At 35.8% G+C, this 17,975-nt stretch overlaps 1 protein-coding gene across 1 annotated transcript in view; it reads right to left on the reverse strand.

The window, feature by feature from the left end:
* The window catches only part of PTPRQ (protein tyrosine phosphatase receptor type Q), a 127,964-nt gene that overhangs the window by 8,112 nt on the left and 101,877 nt on the right, over positions 1–17,975 (reverse strand). The window contains exons 52-57 of the mRNA XM_061369360.1: positions 17,707–17,806; positions 16,786–16,914; positions 8,885–8,911; positions 8,137–8,218; positions 3,192–3,282; positions 1,747–1,823 (exon numbers count right to left, since the gene is read on the reverse strand). Of these exons, the coding sequence (XP_061225344.1) occupies positions 1,747–1,823; positions 3,192–3,282; positions 8,137–8,218; positions 8,885–8,911; positions 16,786–16,914; positions 17,707–17,806 (506 nt within the window). The remainder of the gene's footprint in view (positions 1–1,746; positions 1,824–3,191; positions 3,283–8,136; positions 8,219–8,884; positions 8,912–16,785; positions 16,915–17,706; positions 17,807–17,975) is intronic.

Genomic DNA, 17,975 nt, shown 5'->3' on the forward strand with positions numbered 1-17,975 from the left:
GAGAAACCATGTTAATCCTTCCTAGTTTAAGAGTGAGGTGAGAAACTATAATTCAGGGATGCAAAGCTCATGGTTCAGTTACTGACTTCTTGTGGTTTAACCAATGAAAACAAAAGTAGAAGCTAAGTTCCCATTTGTTAAAACTATATACAAGACCACTTTTTCCCTTTCTTTATATGCACGCATATGTACATTCACCTAAATAGTTATGTAAACACACACACACATATATTCACAGCTATATGCATTTACATATACATCCACAAATATGGAAAATGAGAGCATATGAAGGGCAAAGCTTTAGCCCTGAGATATGGTAACATTACAGTTGCCTTTTCATTGATGAGCAGTGACCTAAAGTCAGCATGCAGCAAGATGTCTCTATGCAGTAAGCACATGCAAAATCTCAGCAGGGCACACTCTCTGCGGCTCGCTTTTGCTGCAGCTTTTTTGGAAGTTGCTGTTATTGTTCCCTGCCTCAGCCTTGGCATGTCAGTTAGTGACAGGCAGGGTAAAGACTAGGCCATGCTCCAAGCTGTCTGGTCTCCTTCTCAATGGTTCTGTGTATAGTCCCAACACCAGCTAACAATGTGTCATGGCTCTTCCTACCTGCTAACTGTCAGAACTAGGACATTCCATGTAAAGCGAATAAACAGCTTTTGCTAATTACAGAGGAAGATGCTGTGAGCTCTATTGCTTATTCTCTGTAAATGTCTCTTAGCTACCTGGAAATAACTATTTCTACTTGCCATTGTGCCATCTATTTAGACTACAGTCTGCATGTCTAGCTACATGTTTGAATAGTGCTTACTGCATATCAAGTCTGGACTGCATGTGAGACCACCAGCCACTACTACAATAAGTTAAAAGCATAATTATGTCACTCTTGAAGCTTCAGCAGGATTAAAATGAGATAAAAATATAGATGAAGAATATACTGAGAACACAATTGGAAAATGGAAAATCTAGGAAGAAAGCTGAGGATGAGAAACACAATATTAGTTTATTCTTCAGGAAGCCTATTATTTGCATTTTACTCCATAGAATCATAGAATAGTTAGAGTTGGAAAGGACCTTAAGATCATTCAGTTCCAACCCCCCTGCTATGGGCAGGGACACCTCACACTAAACCATGTCATCCAAGGCTCTGTCCAACTGCCAGGTATTGAGCATTCACAGCTTCCTTGGGCAGCCCATTCCAGTGCCTCACCACCCTTACAGTAAAGAACTTCCTCCTTATATCCAATCTAAATTTCCCCTGTTTTAAGTTTTAACCCATCATAACTTTCATAAAATAATGAGGACATACCAATACTGCTTACCAAAATTACTACCTATTTCTGTGAAACATTTCAGTTCAGTTATGTTTACATTGCCCCATTCATATACAGTAACTCCAGCTGCCAAACCAAGAGATCAAATAATGTCTGACCTAACAACTGACCTCAGTGGGAGTTTCACTCTTGTCTTTAACAATAACGGTATGAGACAACTTATAAAAACTAATTTGCTGGACACAGTTTTGATTATCACTGAAAATCATTGCTTAGCAATAAAAATGGGATAATTTGTATTTTAAACTAGTCATGTTCAATCCTGCAGGAGTGACTTGAACAATGCCATGCCTGTAGCAGCTATAGTGAATGAAATTAAAATTAGAATTCTGTTCTACTTGCAAGTGATTTTTTGACTCTCTATTCTACCACAAAACAGATACAGTAAAAATGTGAGAGATTTTCTACTTACAGACACGTAGCTGGCATTAATGTAGTCAGAACCAGGAATACCAGCATCAGGCATCAGCTTTACTCTGTTGTTATTATCTATCATAGAAAAAAAGTCTAGTTAACTAACAGATTTGTTCCAAAAAACCACTGACATATGTAACAGGTGTTCCTGGAGTGCTCAGAAATCAAAAATACTGTTACCGTTGCTAACAATACTTGACATAGTAGAACACTAATTACAAAGGGAATCTAAACAATTTCCATTTTTGTACCGTGCTCCTTTAATGTCCCAGACATACTTTAATAAAATACTTTTTAATTAAATGGTGACATGCCAAAACCTCCAATCTGATGTATGTATCGGAGAATCCTCTGCCTAAAGGTAGCCTGTGTACTTCAAGCCATGCTGTTCTAACATAGACAACCTCAGTGTGAATCAGACAGCAGGGTCCAGGATCTGCCAGTCTTTCCTACATACTTGCTGCCCAGGTAACAGATTTGAGCCTGATCTTGGCACTTTTACATTCTTTTACATAAGGTAAGGTCATTATTACAGAAAAAAAAACAACAAACAGTTGAGGGTTTTTTCAGAAATGACAAAACCTAGGAAAGATGTCATATGTGAATAGGTAAATGCTGAAACCAAACATTTCAAATTTTGATGTTTGGTCCTCAACTTAGAAAAAAAAAAAAAAAAGAGAATATAACATTAAAAATTTATGACACTTATCTCTTTATATTTCGTAAGTAAATTTTTAGCGACTGTAACTTGGAGTGTATCTTGAACAAGGCAAGAGATAGCAGGAGCAGCTGCTCTGAAAAGTTAATAGCACAGAATGTAGCATTATTAACCAAGGAATGCCATGCTCCTCATCTCACATCACAGCTAATGCCTAAAATAATAATGACATTTCTTGTCTTATTAACTGAAAAATGAAGCAGTGTTGAGTACAGAGAGACAGACTCCCGTCTCCTGTGATAAAATCTAGCCTTGGCTTATAAGTTATCATACAGTCACTCTGATCTTCTGTGGAACCTTTGCAGCATATATACGCATATCCACAAGAAAGCGCACCCCGGCTCCTGAGGTAGCTGAATGCACAAATGTGGATTTTATACATTTAAAAAAAATTACTTCTCACTAAAGAGGAAAAAAAAAAAAAGATGATGAGGAAGAATGTTAAAGAGTTTGAATTACAAAGCTAAGAAATTACTGAGGCTACAGTTTCTTGCACCTGTATATTAAAGCTTGTGAGAGCAAGTTTAAAGCTACTCGCAAATAAAAATGTCTTTAAAAAAACACAGTGAAAAGATAGATTACTTGACTGCAAATTATTTCATAATGTGGACATGACTGTACTGCCATTTCAAAGGCTGATCAAACAAATAGGGTTGCATTCCAAATATCTACTGCATTATTGAATGTAGAGTGCAAAACAGGAGCTGATCGGTAAATACACATACATGGCTTTATGTTCGGGAAACGATTCTTAGACCTGTTCCAAGGCAGATCAGCATCAGTTGAAGCAAGGTCATCAAGAAACTTGGGAAGTTCCTGTAGAGGAATAAATGTTTGTTGGCATACCTTTGCATTTCACCTTCTGAGAATATAAAAAATGACACAATCATCCAGTAAGATGAAGAATTCTTTAGTTCTGCAACAGAGTGCATTTCTAAGAACAGCTGGAAGCATTACAGGACATTCCACCTCACTGTCAACCCCAGTTACACCAGCAGTGTTAGATGCAGCACTGCAGACAATGCTGTCAAGTTGAACAATTAAAGCTTACATGAACTTTCACCATTTACAAGTCTGGGTAAAGTCAGCCTCTCACCTTTCGTAGTTCTTTTCTGTTTTTTCATGAAGTCACATGCTTGGTTACCATGCCCTACTGACTCAAACTTACTCTTGAATAATGCCTTTTCCTGACTCCTGTAGCTTGAGAGAGTTCTTGCCACAGCATGAGAACTGATGAGAATTTAGTTAAGTTGAGACAACTGGCAATTAGCTATTGTTCATGGGACTGTTTGTGAAAAGGGCAGGAAGAGTTATTTTGGGCTGAATTGCAGTTTCATAACTGCTCATTAGTTCTATTACTGAAAGCCAAAGATTGATAAATCATTCATATTGAGGAACTTATTTGATGGGAGTGTTTGTGTGCATAAATAGGCATAATTTCCAAAGCTGAGTAAAAGAGTGGAGATAACTTCATAACTTCTTAATGGAGAAAACATATTGATGTGATGATCTTGTGTGATAAGAGAATAGAAAGCTCAGAAAAGACAGAATTTAGCCAGAATTTCTAAGTTAATAACTACATGAACTGTAATAGATTTTTGCTTTTTCACAAATGTCATAGGCAAGTCTATTTCAACATCTAGCTAAGACACAAAGGTAGAGATCTACCTATTGCTTTGAAAGTGTACAATACAAAATTTTGCTGCTTGTGCTGAGTAATCCCTTCAAAATTTGTCTTTAATATTAATAGTCTCTAGATGGGCTACTTCCAAAACCAGGGCAGACTGCCCTACTATCAGATTCAATATTAATTATTTTTAAGTGGTCTTTTGCTCAGGTATTTGAGACAGATAAATTAAATTTAATGTGCAACTATTAGCAAATAAAAAGACAAATGAAAGAGGCAATGAAAAATGGAAAAAACAGAAGTATTTTTTATGCCAGTGTTTTTGTTTCATTGTTAATTCAAATATTTTGTCGGCTTTATTTGATGGGTTCAGATACTAAGAATAATTTAAGATAAACATTAGCAAAATGGGATAGTTTAAAACCTGATGTAATAAACTAAGTCAATAATTCATCTAATCTGATACCCTATTTTTGTACAATGGATAATACCTGACATATAAAAGAGACCTGAAAACCCTTGAACTGTACCATATGCCCATGAGAAACTTGTTTCTTTTTCACTATCTGACAAAAATCCTGTGGCCTGAAGCATGAGGACTACTCCACTTCTCTAGTTACATCCTCAATAATATAACTGCAAGTGCTTCTGAACATGAGGCAAGAGATGATTCCACAATGAAAGCAAAGGACTTTCAGACAAGGGACCTGACTTCTCTTCCTGGCTCTGACACATCCATGGGGAAAGACTTAGAGGAAGAATTGCAGAGAACTAGAAGCTCATCTCCCTTTGAAAATTAACAAGGGACTAGATCCCATCCATGCCCTTCAAAATCTAAGTACCTATGTTTCCTAGGGATGAAAAGTCTATGGTTATGCCCCTTCTAAAGAGAAAGCTTCTGACTTAGAATCACCTTATAAAGAAATGCTGATTTTACAGTTATACCCATATATTACATAATTACAAAGCATACTTAACAGACATGAAATAAATAAAAAACTAAATGAAGGATTGTAACATACTGTAGAAAAATGTATTTAAAGGCACTCTTTACAGTTAAAATATTGTATTTCAACCAACCTCTGCAATACTTAACACAGAATACTCTTTTACCCATTCAGTTGCCTCTGCCTTTCGTCTCAAAAATCCCTTAGAGAAGTAAAGCCCCAGTCCTATAACTGAACCTAGAGAACGATCCCTGTTTGCAAGACACAGTAGAGTGACTTCTGTGCATTCCTGTCAGGATTTGGTAAGAAATGTAAAACACAGCTAAGGGTGGAGATGTTAAAATTCCTCTCATTCAGAAAGTTGAAACACTCCCACAAAGTATCTGTTACTGAATTTTGCATGAAGGAAAAACAAAGATGAAATGCCTGTGGCATTTTGTGGGTGTTATGGGACATGGGATTCCTTATCCCGTGTGTGTCATGTGAACTTTAACTTGCCTCATTTGCCTCACTCCTCTGAGTCTTAGCTTGTAGAGAAGGAAAAGAGAAGCAGATTATGGCATTTCTGTAATGATGGTTTTGTATCTGAACATGTGCTCAGAAGCCCTCACCAATTCTCAGTCTAAGTGATTATTTTCAGAACTGGGGAAAGACTATTTGGGTTCCCAGATTCAATAACAGTTTGTCATAGATGCCATTCTTCTTTACAGATTCATAAAACTGAAAGAATTGATTTGCTCTTTTTTTACTATAGCACTCTCGTGGTACTATGGTGACATTTGGAGGTATTTTAAGTTTTTATTCGAGAACAGAACTTACTGTGAAACACTTATACAAGTACTTCTGTTCAGTAGTTTCACACTTACCAGAAAAACTATATTTTTTTAAACTTCTTCTCTGATAAGCAATAGATTTAGGTCCATTCTGAGGCCCAGATTCTCTTTCCATCATGTCTACAGACAGGTCATGTTCACATGTGGAAAACCCTGGAAATCTTCCAGGCACAGAAGCTTGATCAATATAGCAAATTAAATGAGACCAGGAATATCCCTGGATTCCAAGACTAAGTGAAACAGAAAGAGACAAATTTATCCTAGATAATTCCAGAACAGGTTTGTTGTCTACAAACTGCCGATTGTAAATGATACCTAGATTACTTTACCTACCAAAATTTATCTTGGAGCTGCCTGGGAAGACTGGTAGCTTAAAGAAAATTCAAGCCAGGAAATATGCTAACAGTTTATTAGTGTAAATTTTCATATTCTCATTTACAGTTCCTGGTATACTTGAATTTACTAGTACAGAGAGGCCAGAGAGCCCAAGCAAGCTGAGCACCTTGTAGTTATGTGCTTCAGACATAATGGCCCATGGTTTTACACCTTGATCTTATCTCTCCTACACACATTGTAGGAGCCTTCAGTCATTTACGTGAAACTAAATGCTCCATGTGGATGGAAACAAGGTCTGGCATTTTTTTTGTGTGCAATGCCCATTTCTGTGCATTGCCATTTCTGACGTAATTTCAAGCGCACTGTCAATCCTATTTGTCTGGTAAAACAGGTACTACGGATACCATAGATCTACCCTCAGTCAGGGACTGGACACACCCTCCAATTCTGCCTGTCCTTGGACAAGCCATCTGGGAAGTTATCACTATCCTCTGAAATATGGAAGCTGAAGCTCAGAGGGAACATTGGAAGCCCAAATGACATATGAAACTGTTGATTATAAGCTGACTTTATAATTTAGTTGAATGAGGCCTCAGCTACTTGTATTTCTCTAAATTTGAAATGGATTGCAAGGATTTTGATTTGATAAAACACTATTGTTTAAGGCATTACAATGCTGTAAGGCTTACCCAATGTGGGTCACACCTCAAGGAAGTAATATTAGAAACTTTCCAGTGATAAACTTTGATATGTGAAAATGTTATTGCTAGTAAAACTTTTCATCTGTTCAGTCATGCATAATATAACTATAATCAGTCTTGTTCGAGTAAAATAACACTTCTGCTCTTGGAAAAAAGTTCTTACTTTATTGCTCAGAGAATTTTATGGTGGTTTTTATTATTAAATCCAGACCAATTTTACCTAAGTAGCATAACAAAAAAAGCTGTAGGAAATACCATTAATCTTTTCACACTTTTGTTGGTTTTCCCTTAGAGACTGAAATATTATAATCTGGCAGAAGAAAAGCCAGTTGTTGAGTCTTCATTTTCATTAATCCAACTGCTAAGCCATTCATGGTAAATCTATAAATCCAAAATAATACAGTCACTGGAGACTGACAAATTATTTTTGTGGGGGAAAATGACTGTATGTGTTAAAAATGATGATGATGATAAAGATTCTGGAATAATGAGAAGATATTGTTAGCAAAAATATGATAGCTGTAAAAATGTTGCTTAATGAAAATAGTGAAAACTTTGAGATTTAAATTGAAAGTGTATGTGCATTATACATAGCATATATTTCAGAAGGAAAGACAAGCTTGCTGTGTTCATCTAACATAAGGAGTTGAAGGCTATTCACATGGAGGTGATTCTAAAGAGTATGAACCATTATTTGTAGAAGAAAAAAAAGCAAAGTACCATGCACAACTTTTTTACTTTCTGTACTGAGACATATGAAAGAAAAACATTTCCGAGTTCCTTGGCAGTATGACTGAGGCCTGAACATTTCACAGAATAAATATCAGCTCTGGTTTTGAGGTCATCATAACTCAGGAAAATTAACCTATTTAAAGCAGTTAAATATATCTGTGTTAGAAAAATATTTCTAAATGAGCTGTTATCAGGTAAACTGTGTAGGCATTGCTACATATGCAAAAGCATAAATCTATGGTGTTCTTGCAAATATCAGGGTCTAAAGATCATCTTTTGCTGACACTTAAGTGAATAGTTCTGATCAGGTGGCAATGTAGACTGAAGAATCCAAATCAGTGTAATATTACTTTCTAAACAATCAACCTGGTAATTGGGTATTGATTATCAAGGCCAGAGTCCTTCACGGCCTTGCCTGCTTAAAATGGACATGAAATGTGACACATGAAACGACTGAAGGTCTTGTGATGTTGTGACAACTGCTAGCAACATACCGAAAATTCTTCCTGAAACTTTAGGTTGTTGCTTGTGCAAAGCTCTTCAACATGTTGTAGGAAGGATTTCTTGCTTATTGGCCTGAAAGTAATGACAGAAGAATTAGAAACCTATAGGGAATTTCTATGTCATTCTTTTTATTCTTATTTAACTGTAGTTTATTAATAAACTGCTTTTCAGTTCAGAGGAAACTAATACTTAAGAGGCAGAAACCTGTGAATTACTTACAGCATGCTTATTTAGTTTGGTTTTAGTCACTTAAAATAGAAGTATTTTCTCCTGTTGTTTTTCCCCTCACCAAATTCCTAATGTTGCTAATGTTAACAGTACTGTAGGGTTGGATTGTTTTTATAGGTAACAGCATTCTAAGGCAAGGTTTTGACATTAATGGAAATTTGTAAAGTTACCATTCCATTCTAAAGTGTATAATACTTCTTTGTCACACAGAAAACATTTTATACATTGCGAGATTTTAGACATATAAAATATTGCAATGACTTCATTCTCATAATGACATGGTTTTTAAACCCTGAGGAGTTTAAGTATCCTTGTATTACTTCCCAAGCTAAAACACAGACATGCAGGCTTCACCCCGGAGAGAGAGAAAGCATTTCTCCAGTTACCATGCAATTAGTCATGCTTTTATGATTTATACGCAGCTTGGAGTTTTTCCCTAATAAACAGAGGAGAGAACCACACATTGAGACTCACCAATGACCACAATATAAAACTCTTTAATCAACTTACTTGAGGGATTTTCTATAACTAAGCAACCTGCAACAGAGATTTTTGTTAAACGTAGCAAGCTGAGAATTAACCAATATTGTGCATATGTATAGGTTTTAGATTAAATACGCAAATAACTGAAGTGCCAGATTCATTTCTCTCATGGATTGAAATACTATTATATGTCAGGTATCTTGTGTGACTGTCTTGCTTCATTTTTATCTCAGGTACTGGCAGATATCGATATGGTAGTTATGGTTCCTATAGATCTCTTCAGACCATTTTACAGTGCTCTGGGCTCATATAGCCCTGGGAAATCCATACTTCTAGCACACTACTTCATACACATTGACAGGCTTCATTTTATGCTATGTACCCATATTGTTCTTCTTAGGGCCGTTTCAGAGCATAACGGTAGGATAAACTAGACTTAATACTGACATCTATTTCTGAGCTAGTCACTCTGAATTCCTTTTATTATCAATGAAAAGAAATAGCTGTGATATTTACCTCATTTTATGCAGGTATCTAAAATAGGTCACAGATGAATCATGCTACAGGTGTACTACAGAATCCAAACAGCTATGGCTGTTTTCATAAAGATTTTAAAAATGAGTGGCTGTTTTTGTGATCATTTTTACATGTTCACTGCTCCTTTTGGGGCACAGTGATTTTAAATCTGTGCTACATATTAAATCTTTACCTTGAACCCACAGCACGTTTCACAAAGATAAGCATAAGCATCTATACTCAGGGGTTTTTCAGACGACCTTGAAAATTATCATCATCATCACCTATGAATCCGTTTTAAAAATGTCTCAACAGTATGCATTTAGACACTAAACTTTGGGCACTCAGACTCACAAAGCTTGTCTAAAGGACCAAGCCAAAAAGTTTGAATTTATACAGTTTAAAATATAACTTGCCTCTTCGAAAAATATAAAAATATATATTTATGTGTCTGTCTCTCCATAAATCATGCATTCTTACAATCAAATATTACAAAACCAATTTTATAATACAAATACGAATGTCTACTGCTGCCATAATTTTAGTAGAGAGGACAATTTGCCTTAAAAATACTTTGATGCATGAAGTTATTCTTAGAGATTTAAATTTTAAATAAAATAATAAAATAGATTAATGCAATTGTTGAATCATTTATTATTAAGTATCAGAAAAATTAATTTCAAAGCTGCTGAAGATGCCTTTGAACTAGGTACTTTGTTATGACAGTTCTCTTCACAAAAAGCAAACAGGCTATGAAGCCTTGGGTCAGTCTCACTGGTGTAAGAAAATGTGCAAGAATTCACAGAAAATGGGCTCAAACTGAAAGTGACAATGTCCTTTACCAGGAGAAGGAGAGCTTTAGAATGAAAAAAAGACAAAAGATGACAATGCATGCAGCTCTATTCAGACCGATCCGACATCTAGCCAGTGCTTATTGTATCACTATATTGTTTGCATTACATGGCAGATGAAACTATCTTCTAGTAATAATGGCAATATTACAGGCCTAAGGTTTATGGAAGAAGAAGTATTATTCAGTATCAATAATTAGTAAATAATAATTAAATATTAATATTAACAGTATTAATAGCTGTGCCAGTGTACTGCACACAAATTTGTCTTTGAGCAAATAGCAAACTTTTTTAGACCTTTTTTCAGGAGAAAATTATAAGCAGTTTCTGCCAAGAAATTAATTTGGTTTTCCTTTGAATTCACCTACCTTCACCATAGAAAAAAAATATCATCTCCAGTTGACATCCCAGTAGTTTTTTGAATACTACTGGCTTTCCTCCTCTCAAATTGATAGCAATTAGGGGCTTACTGCACCTAATTTGCAGCAAGCAAATGCAGATTAATCATTACTGAATAAAAATTACATATATGCTGTACAGAAGCAACCTGGGTGTACCATTTGGTGTTTCACTGCTGAAGGTACATGGAGCCAACAGCAAAGAACAGAGGAGACCAGCACAACTCAACAGCACCACATACTCAATATTTCCTTTTTTTACTTTCACTCAAAGCAGGGAAGTAAAGCATTGACACAGCTCAGGAAAGGAACTAAACACAGTGTTCCACATGCTGCTTTCTAGCTAATTTTTTATATTAATAACAGGTGATTTTTTTTTTAAGGCATAATCATATAATATTTTTCACAAGTACTAACCATTTTTAAAGAAGGCACCTACAGATTGACACTTGAATCTATCTGTGGGCATTTAAGTGAATAATTTGATTTTCAGAATTACTGAACCCACACTTTTATTGGTAGCAAGTGCATATTGCAATGTCTTGGCGGCTCAGAAAATAGAACAATTTAAATGCTCATGTGAGAAATAATGTCTAACTTGAAGATCATGGCAAAGATGTTGGCTTTATTGTGTAAGAATCTTTAGAAAAGATGAATTTTGTATGCTCAGTAAAGAGAGCTATGCTGTTTCAGCATCCTCAGGCTTCCAAAATTAGTACTTTTTACAAGTCTCTTGACTTAGAATATGTAATAATAATCTTACAGTATTTCATCAGTGAAAAAATACTCATCTACCTCTAATCTTGCTCTTCACATTTCCCAGTCTTTTCTACAAAACATAAACGTATATCACTAAATCTTGATAAGACACAATTTAGAATCAATCCATGAAGTTGCAAATTTCCCTATTTCAGATGGACAATTCCAGATTTCCACTTGTTTGGCTTTGAAACTAAGAAAGAAAAACATTCCCTAAGATAAAGAACGCTTTATTGCCTTAAATCTGATTTTCTTTTAAAACAGAGTATTGTTTCATGTGGGGGATTTTTTTGAAGTCTATCAAAAATCTGAATCCCACTCAGATTACTTATGATAGAGCTAGAAAGAAGCCATTTATTTGTGTTGGCAGTGGTAACTGAAGACCATATTGTCACACAGACTCAGCTTTCTCTCTGGGTCAATCATCTAAAATCCACAGGGAATTAAAACTTCGTCCAAATAGAAAACAACAGAAATGAGTATGTAGGCAAAAGGCTTAACTCATAAGCACCACTGACACTTCCTAGGACCAACGGAGGAACTAATTTTTAGCAAGTTAATTGAAAGCAATATGGAGCTTAACCCTTCCTAAATATTAAAAGCCTAAGGAAAGAGAACACATGGTCATTTCTGCCATTGTACCAGGACACGTACATTCATAAACGTTGTACTCCTGGGATACAAAGTTCAGGAAGCCTATTTTTGATAGTTTATTACTAAAGGGAAACTTGTTGAAGAAAAAGGCAAGGCAGGAGCTATGCCTATCCCCATCCAAAAAAAGAAGAAACAGGCTGATCTAGAGAAAACAATGTGTGTGCAGAAGTGTTACCTTGAATACAGACACCTACTGAATGTACAGTATATAGGCAAGATCAGACAATAATTTTATATGCAATACTTTTCCATAAAGAGCTCTAATTACCTGGTGTTTGCAAGGGTTACAGTGTCTGTAATTCAGAAATATTTCTTCTTAACCCGTGCCACGTTTGCTTGACAAGCTGTTTCACACAGAATGAAACAAAAGCCTCAAAGCATCCACTACAAGGTGCAACTTCTCAAGAAAAGATTTTGAGAAATGGGGACCCACATGGCTTTATCCTTTCTGCAGAAACCACTGCAAAAGGAGGGTGCCAGAGAGGCTGTCTCCTAGGTGAGCACCCAGAATGAGTTCGTAGTCACTCACCAAACCTGGTGAACCCTGAAAATTTAAAGACAGAATCAATTCACAGCAGATGAGCGTCTGCTTGAAAACGTGACTTGCAAACCCTGTGGACATGTTACAAAAAGTGATGAAAGGCCACAGTATTCATATATTCATTGTGCTTCATGAACCAATGTTTAATTCTATTTAGACTGATGGGATATGTATGTTTTAAACAAGGGTTGTTTTTTTTTTGTTATTGCCTATTTTATACCAGCTCCATCATCATGGAGATCAACATAAGTCCAAACATTCAAAGTTAGCATTTGGCTTCATAAGGCAGGTCTCAACTTGCATCAAATTCAGTAGAACTTAATTCCCTGCATGCTCTCTGAAACTACATTCTATTAATTGATTGCCTAACAAAGACTTGATGAAAGACGGTGTATATGTGCAAGCTAGTATTAGTATTTTTCCAACACTGAAGCTTTTAAAGTAAATTATTTTCTCATGACCATTATTTTAAGAAATTTCCTGGGAACTGGGAACTGCTGTGAATTACCTAATTTGAAAAAAAAGTTGACCCCCAAAAGGTTTCAAAATTGTCAAAATGAGGTACTTGCGCTTTTACATTTGATATTTTTTCTACTTAAACTGACTTTCTTAATGCAAAATAATTCATACTAAAAAAGTCATAAAAATGTGTGAAATAAAATGTTTTGATTAACCTATATTGAACATATGCTGAGTTCAGGTTCATTGAACTTTTCAAGCTGTTGAACTTTTGATCTGCTAAGAATGGTAAAAAATATTTCAAGTCATATTCTTACAGAACAGAAAAAACCTTTTCTACTTCTTTTTATTTCTCATGTGATACCAGCTGCACAAATTTTCTGAGAATATGAGCCAAGATGATAGGCCACAATCCACTAAGTATGAGAGAATGTCTGAAGAGACAATATATGAGAGAAAGTTAAGAAGGATCTCATGGAGCAGGCTAGAGTATCTTGATTGTGTCAATGAATTGTGTCAGCTGCAAGTCCGTCCCTTTACTAATTTAGAATAGCTAACGTGATAAATAATACACTGGCTGAGAAATAACAAAACTTCTGGCTTCCAAACCAGCTCCTTCAAACGAGCACTGAATGGGATGATTAGTAGGTAAAGAAAAAAATCTCTCATATTTTTTTGTCACCTTAGATTTTCACAGGAACTCCCCATTACCCTCTCAGAGTAGAAAGTATACCTAGTTGGACCAGATTTCAGGTGATTTATTGCTATCAAGGAAATACAAACAAGCTAGCCTGGAAAAGGATTCTGCCCATCTATGTTTTCCTCATGGAATTACAAGATGCTATGAACTGAAATCAGCATTCTGCAACAGAGCACGCTTTGCAAACACAGCTGAGACAGTATAGCACAGATGTACAGCAGTATGTTATGCAGATGCAGTGATACACAGTCCTTTTCAATTGTAGTCATCAACATGTAATACAATAATTTAACATGCTAATGTCACTCCTTTAACCACATATCATGAGAATGGTAAGGACAACACAAGAACTGGGACTGTGATTGACTTTTACATAGCTATTCCCCAAAGGCATCAGGTACAAGAGTTTTTTTGTCATGTAACTCTGGAAGTCTGAAAACAGGGAGCAAAAATACTAGACGTTAGGTTTTGCATTAAGCTGCCTTTGTGCATGCTGCCATGCTTCTGCCAGCTTCTTGGTATAACTCATCATGATTAGGAAGGACATATCTATATGAAAGACAGCTTTAGAGACCCCTAAAAGGTCTTCTTTGGTCACTGACCTTACCAGTATAGAATCTTCCATGCCTTGAAACGTTCTTTAAAGCTTACAAAAAAGCTGTAATAAACTAAAAAGTTTTGAGCAGATGAGGGATACCCTGTCCCTCAATACTACATACATGTTATCTAGTAGCATCCTACAGTACATTTATTGACTTCTAGTTGAAAATACGGCATGAATCCTGTCCTGAGGAACTCTGTTAGTGCCTGCAATTTCAAACTTCAACAATGTGTTTTAATATCCAGCAAGGGACCTGGGCAAGGAGCCTGCTGTAGCTTCAGTGCTGCTACTGTTTGAAAAACAATAATCCAAAATTTAACAGCTGCATCATGTACCTTACATGACTGGCAGAAGAAGAGAGTCTTTCATTTTGGCCATTAAAGGAGTGAGGAAGGAGGAAAGATTAAAATACAGATGGAAGGACATGACAAATTGCAAAACAAAATGTGAGACTGGCTCTAAAATAAGAGTGATGTAACTAAAACTTACTGTTCAGAAAAGGCCTTGCTGTACATAAATCACCTCCTGAATGTAAACTATGTAAGTATGAAATATTATAGTTTGCAATTACCCTGTAGAGTTTGAGACTGTACAAATCTAAACTACATATAATTTTGACAGAAAAGTGGCAGAACAGTACTCTGTAAACTGATAAAGGATGTGACTGTGTGCATATGTTGCTGAGATTGAAGTGGCAAAGTACAAAACAGCTGCAGCGTAAGTGGGTACAAAAAGCACTTGAAGGGAAAGATAACTTCTCTTAATTACATACATTCTAACTGCTAACTGCTGAAGGAAAGAAACATGTTTCTTCTGTCACATTTGCATTACATTTCAAGTATAGGTTATATGTATCAGTGCTATATTGTCATAATGTGTTATAATGTCCATGTAAAAATTGCCCTGATTTATTTCAAAATAGTTGAGAAATTGTTGTACCTTAACATCAGGGACTAAAAATAAACATGATTTTATGATGACAGTTACCACTGTTATTAGTATAGCTGCAAGGATGGCATTTCAATTAACTATATAATTGAAAGTAGCACGGTAGCACACAAGTTAAGAGAACACAATGGAAAACACACCATGTTGCTTCAATAATACAAAGAACTTACTGGATGACAAATATCTCCTTGCGTCTAAAGAAAAATGAAGAGTATCTGGAAGTAAAATCCATTAACACTTTAGTATATAAACAAAACTAGTACCATTCTTATTCAGCTAACAGTTTGGAAACAAGGCCATTTTGAAGATCCACCAAGATTATTTATGAGTCACAGTTATCACAGTGCATTGTCAATGGCTCTTTCTTCAGAGAATACTTTCCACTGTTATTAGAAAACATAACAATGCTATTTGAATGACACGTGCCCCACACAGAACATACCACAGCCATTATGTAGATGATTTCCAGATGATTCTTAGTATGTTTTCACATCTGTTACAAGCAGCCATTCCTGTGTGCACTATTTTGAATAGGTTTGTACATGCAACCAACTTACTCTGTACCACACACATAGACATATACACACTCAAACAAAACAGGTCAACAGCTACAACCTTTCATCTTTCAGCTATTCCTAGTCTGCAACAGTAGGATGCCTGACTGCTAAGGCAAGACTATTTTAGGCTTCTCATCTTTAAGGAGACTGCCTACTACAGTGTTTCATCTCTGACACAGCAGGGAAAATACAGTCAGGTAAAGAATGTTCACCAAACATTTCTAACTTAGATGGATGTCATATATTATTGAGAATCATTATCGTATTTATTTGGTGAATAATATCAATTTTCCTGGCAGTCAGAAAGAGCTCTTTTACTTCTGATAAATACCTGACAAGATTCTTTGTTGGACAGAAAATATAAATAGCCTGGAATTGCTGCACACACCTTAAAGGAGTAGATGTCAGGAGAGATAGTGTGCTGAGCCCATAGAAACCCAGATATGTAAATTCCCTTATGGAAAAAAAAACCTTAATCTCAAACTAAACCAAAAAAAAAAAAAACCAAGAAGAAGAAAACACTCTGTGCTTTCTGAATTTCTATTAAACAATGGCAGATTTGTTCCTGAATTAGTTAACTTAGAACTCTAGGAGTTTGACTCTCAAAGTGCGTATGGAGTTTTGCAGTCTACATAAAAAACTGGGCAATCAAAAAACCTCAGAAATTCTGCATGTTTAAAAATATGTAGCCCTCTTTTTGGTAATACAATTAAACAGTGATTTGCACTTAGATCTTTATCTTGTAGTAAAAAGAGCTGAAGATTAAGTGATTTTCTAAAAGCTAGTGAGAAGTGTCTTGAGGATGGAGGTCATTCTTTGAAAGAGGATCTCAGTGACCTGTGTAAATAAAGAACACCACAAACACTTCCAAACAAGCAAAGGTCAGAAAGGGGTCATGGCTACAGCCCCTTTGGACTGCTGTTTTGCCTAAGGAGTATGCTTACCGTGTAAATCTCTCATCCTTCAGCTCCAGGTCTGCCACTGTGATCAACTGATCCAGTTTGAACTTAGTGTCAATAATTTCAGCATCTCGTGGGGAGTATGTGCCTCCCTCTTTTTGCTTTTGCCGAATTCTGAACAGAAAAAAATGGTGAAAAATAAACATGCAAAAGATTTAAGGACACATATGTCAATACTTTGATTAGTCAGGCTGAAACTGAAAACTGCTTGTCAGCAGTCCTTCTCTGGCCTTTATTCTGTTGTCCCTTCCAAGAGTGTAATTTAGGCAAATCCACAGTTACATTGTCTAAAATTCATACGGAAAGAATCTAGACTATATATTCTTAGTTTTGCTACAAAATCCTTTGGCAATCCCTGAATGATGCAGCTGAAGAAGAACAGAACTTCTGATTAACGAGCTGACAACATCATTTATGCAGTACCCAGTCTGCTTCTTTACATAGACATTTTGTTCACAATTTGAATTAAAATTCAGATTTTATTTCACATGTAAGACTTCAAAGTATTTAACTGCTAAATTTATTAGTAAGACAGAAAACAAAGTTTAGAGTATTTACTTCATATCAAACTGTCAATAGTGTTAGCCATCACATTAACTCCAACCAGCTGAAATGCCAATCTGTATCCTCAAGTCAATAGAGAAGTGGCTCTAAAAGGGTAAGGTAGGCTACTGCTCCAATTTACCCTCTGGAGAAATTGTTTTTTCTCCTCCATCTATGGAGGTTACTGTCACTAGATTAAAGCCTTTGTGAATCCCTCACTATGTTTCTACATGAAAGACAACAACAAAAAGCAATGCATTTTGAAATGACAGATTGGATCCATTTCTAGGATTGTTTCAATTCTTTTTCAAAACATTTCTGAATGCTTGCAAACATGTTATGGTAAGGATACATAGATCTCACCTTGCAAAGGCATATACTGCAGCTACCAAAAGAACAACTGAAAGTATACACAAAGTCACAGCGAGGATAACTTCTACAGATCTTCCTGACATTCCTTCACCTGCAACAGAAAATGAAAATTTAGTATTTCATAGACCCACTGAAATTTTTACATTTCTGACAAGGTGAAATTGAGAAGCAATGAGAGACTTTTCTGTCTGTACAACTGCATCCATTTTGTGTCATTAGAAGTGCTGCTTGGGAAAGAAAAATGTAACAAAACCGAACAA

Source organism: Neopsephotus bourkii, unplaced genomic scaffold (assembly GCF_033783945.1).
Source record: "Neopsephotus bourkii isolate Nb327-2 ecotype Australia unplaced genomic scaffold, CSIRO-AGI_Nbou_v1 NB_1493, whole genome shotgun sequence".
Taxonomy (NCBI): Eukaryota; Metazoa; Chordata; class Aves; order Psittaciformes; family Psittacidae; genus Neopsephotus; species Neopsephotus bourkii.